The 9,960-nt window shown below is 40.1% G+C and overlaps 1 protein-coding gene across 4 annotated transcripts in view; it reads right to left on the bottom strand.

Annotated features, from left to right (window-relative positions):
- Positions 1-7,793: 7,793 nt before the first annotated feature.
- Positions 7,794-9,960, bottom strand: part of plekhg5b (pleckstrin homology domain containing, family G (with RhoGef domain) member 5b) — a 51,718-nt gene continuing 49,551 nt past the window's right edge. For all 4 annotated transcript variants that reach the window (XM_077605309.1, XM_077605318.1, XM_077605336.1 and 1 more), the window contains one exon: positions 7,794-8,969. In XM_077605309.1, the coding sequence (XP_077461435.1) occupies positions 8,960-8,969 (10 nt within the window). In that variant the 3' untranslated portion in view covers positions 7,794-8,959. The remainder of the gene's footprint in view (positions 8,970-9,960) is intronic.

The following is a 9,960-nucleotide window of genomic DNA, read 5'->3' as shown; positions in this document are numbered from 1 at the left end:
GCGTGGCTCGTTTGAAACAGCCACCAGCCGGGAACCTACTTCTAACAGAAACTTCAAAATGGAGTCCCCACATACACCTGAAGTTTCGAAGGCTATGGGCTGGAACAAGTATCTATCGACAAGCGGTGCATACTTGACAGCCTTCATTGACTCTGCCTTGTTCGCAGCTGAGCACGCTTTTATTGCAGATGAAGCAATTGATGATTGAGAAAAGGTATCAACAACTGTCACATCCCACGTCAAACACTTTCCCATCTTCCATGGAAAGATTGACAAGCCGTCAGGCCTTCGCTCGTCTGCACGCACCAGGCCACTTGGCTCGAGGATTGAAGGAACACCAGCTTGACATAGTGCGCGTTTAACGATGTCGTTGATGTTGGAGTGACGAGGGAAACGACCAGCTTGGACACGGCAGGACAAGGGGTGGAGAGCTCGGCTATCTATTGAATGACCACACTTACACGGAATCGGGTCGCAAACTTTGACACCAAGACGATGAGCAATCGAGATGCGAAGCTCATCGGGGGAGAGCTTATTGCCCAAAGTCACACTTGGCAAAGCATTCAACCAAGTCCCGGAGGGAAACGTCGACGCTGATAATATTCGACTGCGGTCCCACTGATTCGAGGAATCGATCAAATTGCCTTTCATCCTCAGGCAGCCTATACCTATAGTATTCTTAAAACATTGCACATTACATGCTTACATTCCATGCCAGGATAGAGATGCTTTTATCACTACTTTCCTATCGCCAATCAATTCAATTTACTGTTTTATGACCATCATCAGAGAGTTTGCAGTCACTGGTACTTTTCTATGGAGGATCCACAGGTTCAGGGGGAAGTCAGGTGGAAAGATTTTTATTTTGTATTATTATTATTTTATTTTTAATCACAAAATGCCCTTTTGAATTTATGGATAAAAGGTAAAACAGCAAGCACCAGCCTCTGAGTGTTATTTGGGTCACGGCACTTGTAGTCATGTCCATGCGCTCATGATAGCTGCAGGTATTAGACAAAACACATTGTCAGATTAATTGTGTCTGCCCTGTAAATATTAAATGCAGGAGAATACACAATAATCCTGCTATGGCTTCTCTTTGAACGATTCTGTTTAATTTCATGAGTGATTTGTGCATCCGTGTTGGAGGACGGAACAATATTGTAATTACAGTAAGCTTCTTATGACTGATACAATTATTGAGGTGAGCAGTTTATATAGTGGCGTGAAAAAGTGGGACCCTATGCTCTTTCAATTTTGGGAAACAACACAACTTTCATAGGGATAATGATATTTTATCCTTTAGCATATGTCACGCTTATAAGCACTCGATTTGTTTCAGTGAGCAGCTGGCCAAATGTTGATCACCTTGCGCCAAGACATGATGGGACTGATGTAAGGAATAACATCCACAAGGCAGTTAGATGCGGTAGATGGTAAATATCTGGTTTATCATAGCAATTCTTAGGATATGTGTCCTGACTTATGCACAATAGTCCCGTACACTTAGAAAGAATGGAGAATGCAAGAACATGACGTAACCATGCTTACCACAAAGAGTAGCAAGAAGAAACTTTTAAAAGACGTCTGGCTGGAATCGCAGAAAGTTATTATAAATGAACACAAAATAAACAGGGCGGTGCGGTGGAGCGGGTGGTTAGCGTGTCAGCCTCACAGCTCTGGGGTCCAGGGTTCAAATCCAGGTCATGTCCATCTTTGTGGAGTTTGCATGTTCTCCCCGGGCCTGCGTGGGTTTCCTCTGGGTACTCCGATTTCCTCCCACATTCCAAAAACATGCATGGTAGGCTGATTGGACACTCTAAACTGCCCCTACGTTGGCCTGGAGACAGCTGGGATTGGCTCCAGCACCCCCCGCCACCCTAAAGAGGATAAAGCAGTTCAGAAAATGAGATGAGACAAGATAAACAAACATTTAAAGAGTGACGAAAAAAAGCTTCAGAGGTAAGAACACACATGAAAAAACTAAATCAATTCAACACTGCATAGTATTTCATTCCGGAGAAACGTATTGTTTGAGCTCCAAAGTAGATGAAAATAGGGTAAAGATGAATAATATTAGCAATGTTTTTTAGAACCTTTAAAGCAAAAACAATGCCGAGATATGAAAAATATCAAATAAAATATTCCATAATCCAAACCTATTTAGAACGACAATAGAGCAGGATTGTTTTTATCATTCTCACGGGTTGGTACCTCAGTAATTTTCTGCGTTGAAATTGACTATGGTAGACACATGTAGAAAATGCCATTTACCATATTTTTCGGACTGTAAGTCGCACTTGAGTATAAGGCGTACCAGCCAAACAAATATACGTACAATGAAGAGGAAAAAAACAATATAGAAGTCGCATTGGAGTATAATTCACATTTTTGTGAGGGTAATTTTTTAATCATATGCTCGTATCTCAAATTTGTCTCATATCTAATATATATATATATATATATATATATATATATATATATATATATATATATATATATATATAATTTTTTTGTTTTTTGCCTTGAGATACGAGCATATGAGACGATTCCTGATACGGATGCCAAGTGGCCGAGTATGCTTATGAGAACAGCATCGCTGTGTCTTTCTCACGCATCTTCCTCTACAACCATACAGGTTGCATTTTTTGCAATAATCAGTGCAACATTAAGGGGAAAAACAATGGGTCCAAAGCAATTCCATGCTATGAAGGGCTAACCATCATTCTCCAAGATGCGCAGTGACATTCATAACGAGATGGAGAGCCTTCGTTTAATATGGTTAAAAGATAAACACTTAGCGGGTGATAGCTTGGCGAAAAAGCCAGCGGTATCTACAGGGACTTGAAAGCAAAGCAAGCATCTGAAAAAGACACCAGCTGAACCCTTCAAAGCGAGTCGTGTCTGGTTCGATAATTTTAAAAAACAAACTGGACGAAACAAACACTCAGTTCTGAGTCATCGAGTTCAGACTCGGAAGCCGCGGTGGAATACATTACTACCTTTGCCTCGGTTATAGCACAACAAAGTGTTTAAGCGTGTGTGTATTGTAATCTAAGTTCATTTAAGTTAAATTTAAAGTTTATATTATGTTACGATCTCTCTCTCTCTCGCTCTTTCTTGTCCGTGCACTCCGATACCGTCTGTCTGTACTGAATAATGTCAAATTTTAGTATTGAACATCATAACCACTAGATGGGTATTTGTTACTTTGTGAGTAGGTGGTGAATTAGAACAAATAAAAAGATTTTTTTCCATTGTAATATCCTGTTTTTTGGTGTTTTTTTCAGAGGATGGGAACATTTTGTATTTAGTTCATTTCTATGGGAAAAACTGATTTGAGATACAAGTAAATTGACATACGTGCTCATATCTCAAGGTACTACTGGATAAGTCACACTTGATGAGTTGCAGGCCCAGCCAAACTATGAAAAAAAGTACGAGTTATAGTCCAGGAAATACAGTAGTTTTCTACGTGAATCACTGTGTGAACTGTCCACCACAAAATGCTCAAGTATTGCATTGTCGGGATTTTGGAATATTCATGTCTAGATTTCCAACAATGGATGAAATAAGACGAGCGTGGGTGAGATTTGTGGAACAAAGCCGCAGCAATTTTGAGGAACCTGGATCGAGGCTGCCGGGTGTTTGTGACATTTTTCCCTTCAGCTGCACCACTTCTGTGATTATTGCATTTTTTCCTCAACTTCCGTTGTTGAATGGCCACTCCTTGATTAAATACTCCAAGATGGGCAAGTGAAATTAGCATTTCTTCAATAACACAGTGGCGGTCCGTGCATTTTCTCGTAGCACCTTCAACGAATCAATCAAACCCTCAAAAACTATTTTATGGCTATACGTAAAACCTCGACTGCAGCTACAGCTGCGACACATAAAAAAATAATCAATAAATCAATGCACAAAAATGGGGTAAAATACACTTCCTAGCAGCATTTAATGATTAAATACAAATACTGGAGCTTTTCAGACATTACCAGGGGAGTGATTTTCCCGGAAAAAGACAGCGATGAACGTCAATGGCGTACCGGCAAACATTGCCCGAAAATGGGGTAAAATCCAGCCGAAAACAGCATTTATTGATTAAATACAAATACTGGAGCTTTTTAGACATCAGAACCAGGTCCGGAATTTCATTTCCCTGGGATAACGACAGCGATGAACTTCGATACGACCATATACGTCCATACGTGAAATGGCAAAATTTGCACTAAAATTGGGTAAAATCCACTTCGTAGCAGCATTTAGTGATTAAATACAAATACTGGAGCTTTTCAGACATTAAAACCGGGCCAGGGAGGTGAGTTCCCCGGGAAAAGACAGCGATGGACGTCAATGGCGAAACGGAAAAAAATTGCACTAAAATGGGGTAAAATCCACTTCCGAGCAGCATTTAGTGATTAAATACAAACACTGGATCTTAAATACAAACGCTGGAGCTTGAATACAAACACTGGAGCTTAAATACAAACACTGGAGCTTTTCAGATATCAGAACCGGGCCCACAACTGAAATATTATTTAGGAATATAGCCATATTTTACTCACCCAAAATCCTTTTTAACTGTACACAATACCCATCCTCCTTTCTTTCTTCCTTATTTTCTATCGCCATCGAAGCTAATGCTGAAAGTCAAGCCTGTCCTGTCGTATTTCTGGCATAGTCCATCTTGAAAATAGCTTTAAATCAACACAACAATATATTTGCTTGTGCAGCTAGCTCCAGATACAGTTTGGTAGCTAATCATAGTTGGTGAATGCGATGACGTATCCCTACGCCTGCGACAAGGCAATGACGTATCCCTACGCCCGCGACAATACATTGTGGTGTTCCCAACTCGAAATCTGATTGGTTAAAGCAACAGTCTTATTGACGCTTGTGTAATGCAGCAGAGCCTGCAGAACTGATTGTGAAGGCTTTGAGGCAGATTTCTGACCCTGGCAACAAATAATGGCTGAAATGTGATTGGTTAAATGATTCAATATGAAAACACACATCTGGAAGCAGTGCAACCAGGGGGAAAGGCAATGAAAGGAAGCTAACAGACAATTTGGAATTATTTAATAAGTAATGATGGACAAAATATAATATATGATTCAGATATTTCTTAGGGCAGCAGAGAAGGCCTTGAATGCCCTGACGGCCCGCCACTGAGTGACACCGTTCCTGGAACCTCACATTGCACCCCCTGATCACAACAGTACATGTCTTCAAATGTGTGAGATGTGGTCCAGATGTTGACATGCATCAATGAGAAGGTCAAATAGATGCAGTCCGAAATCCTGATGGAAGCCAGATGTCATGCTCATACCATATGCCGACTAACTCATCCACGAGAATCACACTTGTAAACATGGTCTAGCTGTGCCCCCCCTCGGACTGAAAGTGCCCTCAATCCAATCACAGCACCGTGACTGAGTAGATGATGAAGATTGGAAACTGTTACCAGCAACCCATAAATCGGTGCTGAGAAAGTAGAGGCTTATATGTGGATTGTTCGGATAGACAATGGTGTCTACCTGCTTTTAATCTGTCCTCATAGAGAGTGCGCGACTGGAGTTTAATAAAGGAAAGTGCTCCCATAATCAGGATTTGTTAAAGTGCCCCTTTGTGTTAATCGGACATTTTTTACAGCATGCTTTGTGACATCTGCCGCATCAAGTGGTGTTAACCCTGTTGCAACCCCCTCCCCCCATTCCCAGATGCATTAGCAATATTCTTAGAAAAACATCTTTACTTTGCATATGAGGTGATTTTCAAGTCATATTTTTCGGTGTCCACCAAAAGTGTTTCATGTCTACAAAAAGGCTCAATATGTTCTGAAAATGATTAATTACTTACCAAAGGCTAATAGGCCAAGGATCTGTAATTCCTTCAACACCAAAGCGGAAAACTGCATTTTCATAATTAAAAGCCCAGGGAAGTATAATAAAATAGTTCTACTAAAGTGAAGGATTACAACAGTAAATCCTGTGGTCCAGATGTGAGAATGAGGATGGGTGGGATTCTGAGGTCCAGATTAAGCGACAAATCCCGCAGGCTGGAGCGCCGTAGTTCCCCCTGCAGATTAGTGCCCCGTGTGGACTCAACATGCTGTAATCTGGAGATTAGCTGATATAATGAGCTGTAAATACAGCAAGGCCAGCCACGTTGGTTCGGCCCACCTTGGCTGTCAAGACGCTCAATTTAGCTGTTTTGCAGCAGTGACCGAATGAAGCCGGTTTAAGATAAAACCAAATCACCATGGTTTAAAAGTATTGAGACAGACTTTATCAGCAAGAATGGGCCTTTTTACTGAAATACTGCAACACTATTCAAATGATGCCCAATTTTTTTCTGGTCTAGAAAAAGAAAAATGGTTTATAATTCTAAATTTATTTTCTGTCACTGACAACAATGATTAATTATTATTAATTATGTAAACTGTGAGGACTGACTGTGAATGCTCATCTTTTAGTGCCATTTACCACAATGGATGTCCAAGCCATTTTTTATACAAGAAAATTTGGGAGCAATTCGAATCTTTCCCATTCTGCTTTTGTAAATACAAATTTAAGTGGAACAAGCAACCAAACTAAAATACAAAATGATAATTACTGGCTTTTTCAAATGGTTAAATAAAAATAAAATTAAAAATGCAGTATTTAACGATTTCCCTTTTTCTATATCGAAACAGGGGTCGGCTGGTATTATATGTAAATCGATCGTAATTTGGAAATATAATGAGACCATGCTCACGCTTTCAATACTAGGGGCACAATCTTTCAACTGTGCTCCCATTGTGGCCAATGTTCCCTCTAATTTTTTGTTTGTCTGGGCAGAAAAACAACCTCCCTGAGCACACTGAGTACCAGTGTGAGCAACATCATCATTACTCGCTATGGGCACACACCAGTATCACACGTGCCATAAGCAGGTGCATGTCTACTACACATAAATGATTTAGTCATAATAAAATGTAATTATTAATATCTATGAATGGGCGGCCCGGCGGATGAGTGGTTCGCGCGTCGGCCTCACAGCTCTGGGGTCCTGGGTTCAAATCCAGGTCGGTCCAACTGTGTTGAATTTGCATATTCTCCCTGGGCCTACGTGGGTTTTCTCTGAGTACTCCGTTTTCCTACCACATCCCAAAAAGATGCATTGTAGGCTGATTGGACACTCTAAAATTGCCCCTAGGTATGGGTCTGAGTGTGCATGGCTGTCCGTCTCCTTGTGCCCTGCGATCGGCTGGCCACCGATACAGGGTGTCCCCTGCCCCCGCCCCAAAGTCAGCAGGGATAGGCTCCAGCACCCCCACGAGCGATAAAGTGGTTCAGAAAATGCATGAAAAAAATATCTATGAATAAAACATCTTCATAAATGCCATTAGAATATGCACAAATCCGACTTAAATTTTACCTTATTTTACACATCTGTCCTTCTCACTTCTCATTCTCGTTCAAATGACTTGCTACTGCCACTGGCTGCCGCATGAACAGCGCCATCATGAGGAATGAGGGAAAAAAGTTTGGATTTTATTTTGTGCGCACCATATGATTGCTGCTGCGCGGAGAAGACTAGAGTAGTGCGCAATTGCGCACACGCGCAGCTTAGAGGGAACATTGATTGTGGCCCACTTCCAGCTTCTCTTGAGGGTTACAGACGCCGTTTCTCACCATAGAAAAAAAGGCGAATGTTCTTTCACCACCTGTTGTCTGAGTCCAAAAGGGTTTAATGCGCGTTAGCTCCATTAAGGTGGATTAATTCTTTAAAGCAGGGATTGCAACGCACTCTCCACTGTGTGCATGTTCTTTTTATTCCGTAAAACACTTTATTGTCATGATTCTGTTGCAAACATGTTAGTTACTGACGAGGAAACTCATTTTAAGACTAGGACAACAACAACAACAAAAAACGAATGTACAAATGTTGGAAGCACTTATTTATATTTATACATAGAATATAGCAGAGAATTAACAAAGGAATATTTGGACCAACATGGGAAAAAATGTAATAATCTGAGAAAATTGTGACTTTCCTAGAATGTGGCAAATTTTGCACATTTTTATGTGACATGGTTTAACTAATTTCCAATTCAATATCTCATATATATATATATATATATATATATATATATATATATATATATATATATATATATATATATATATATATGCAAAATTTGCCACATTTCCTGAATATTTTTACACATTTCCCATAGTATTACAACTTTAGTCTTGTGATTCAACTCTAGAAGTACAGCATATTAGTTGTTTCATCAGTGGGACCTTAATACTCCTTTGTCTAAAATAAATATGAAACATTGACAAAACAGAAACATAAACGTATTTAAGTTTGCAAAATCAAGTCTTCAAGTGTTCTGTCACACTTAATATTCAATACCAAACAAATTCGTCCAGGTCTTGCTACAAAATGGAAAAAAAACAACAACGATCGTGCGTGTTTTGATACAGTGCAGCACAGGAAAGCTCCAACAAAATCAAATTAAAAAAAATGCCCGCAGCTAGGAGAAAAACCTGATGGACTCGTCTTTGGTCTAACTTTTGGTCCTTGATCATTCAAGCAAAACATTGAACGGAAAATGTACGTAGTTTCCTCCTTAGTCATTCTTCTTCATTCCTAAACAAAATGTCTTTCTTTCCTCTTGTCGAACAAAATCAAAAAGCCACAAAAACCTCCACTCTGGGTCTTGTACAAGATTTTGGGACCCCCATTTGTCCTTCTAGCGGCCTCCTCTGTGGCTAAGTCCTCCGCAAAGTGCAAGCAGTGAAAGAGTCACTTGGCCGCCACTTGCTCCAAGCTAGCGGTTGGGACGGGGGAGGAAGGAAGCGGTGCTTGTTGTTGGTGCACGCCATAGCGAGCCAGGGCAGCGTCGTGACATTGAGAAAAAGCTTAGAAGAGTGCAGTGGTGTTTCCCGCAGGAAAGACAAGCTTATGGTTACACCTCTCTGTTGAATGGAGAAGATTCAAAATCAGTTTTCAAGAACTACAATGCATCAATCAAGTGTAGGTTAGTCATGAAAACTTCAGGATGGAACTAAAATGTATGATAGACTTTACAGATGAAATTCACATTTCGAACCTTCTGGAAGAAAACTTCCACAACAAACTTTGTAACATTTTATCTCTGAGGTTTCAGTGGTGAGGAACAAAGGCCACATCATTTTGTGTAGCCTGTGAAAGTGAACCAACCGTGTGTGACAGATGCATGTTTCTAGCTTAGATAAAATTTACAGAAAAATTCTAGTCATCAATGAAAAATCAATGACAAAAAAAAAAAAAGAAATTGTATTTTTTCTATTTCTCTCTCTTTAAAAAGCAACAAAAAATACTGTGTATTTTTGGAAGATAGGATAAGATAGATTGGAAAGAATTTTTTTTTTTGCTTTATTCTCCTGGACTATAAAATGCATTCGGTGCAGGATTTCATTCTAAACCAACAGGATAAATCCTTTTCACCAATCTGGCGTCTAACAAGTGTAATCAGTTGGTTGTAGTCAGGTGCTACTCATTGTTTAAACTTTATGTGCTGGATTGGTAGGAACAAAAAACAGGTTTAGGCCCTGGTTTAGGGCAGGGGTAGGCAAACTATTCTACAAAAGGTTGCAGTGGGTGCAGGTTTTTGTTCCAACCCATCAAGAAGAAATCTTTTTACCAATCTGTTGTCTTACAAGTGCAATCAGTGGATTTCAGTCATGTGCTTCTTGTTTCCCCAGAAACCTCACTGGGTAAACTGTCTGTGCTGGATTGGTTGGAACAAATGCGTGCACCCACAGCGGCCCCTAGGCTAGAGTTTGAGAATAACACCACATTCTAACAGTAGAAGACCTAAGACACGCCACTACAGCCACTTGGTCTTCCACTTAAGATTTGTGGTAAAGTCTCCATGGTTTCAAAAATATCAGCAATTATGCAATGTATTAAGAAAGGACATTTGAA

Source organism: Stigmatopora argus, chromosome 1, assembly GCF_051989625.1.
Source record: "Stigmatopora argus isolate UIUO_Sarg chromosome 1, RoL_Sarg_1.0, whole genome shotgun sequence".
Taxonomy (NCBI): Eukaryota; Metazoa; Chordata; class Actinopteri; order Syngnathiformes; family Syngnathidae; genus Stigmatopora; species Stigmatopora argus.
Note: the sequence above shows the minus strand (reverse complement) of the source record. Positions and strands in the feature narration are given on the sequence as shown.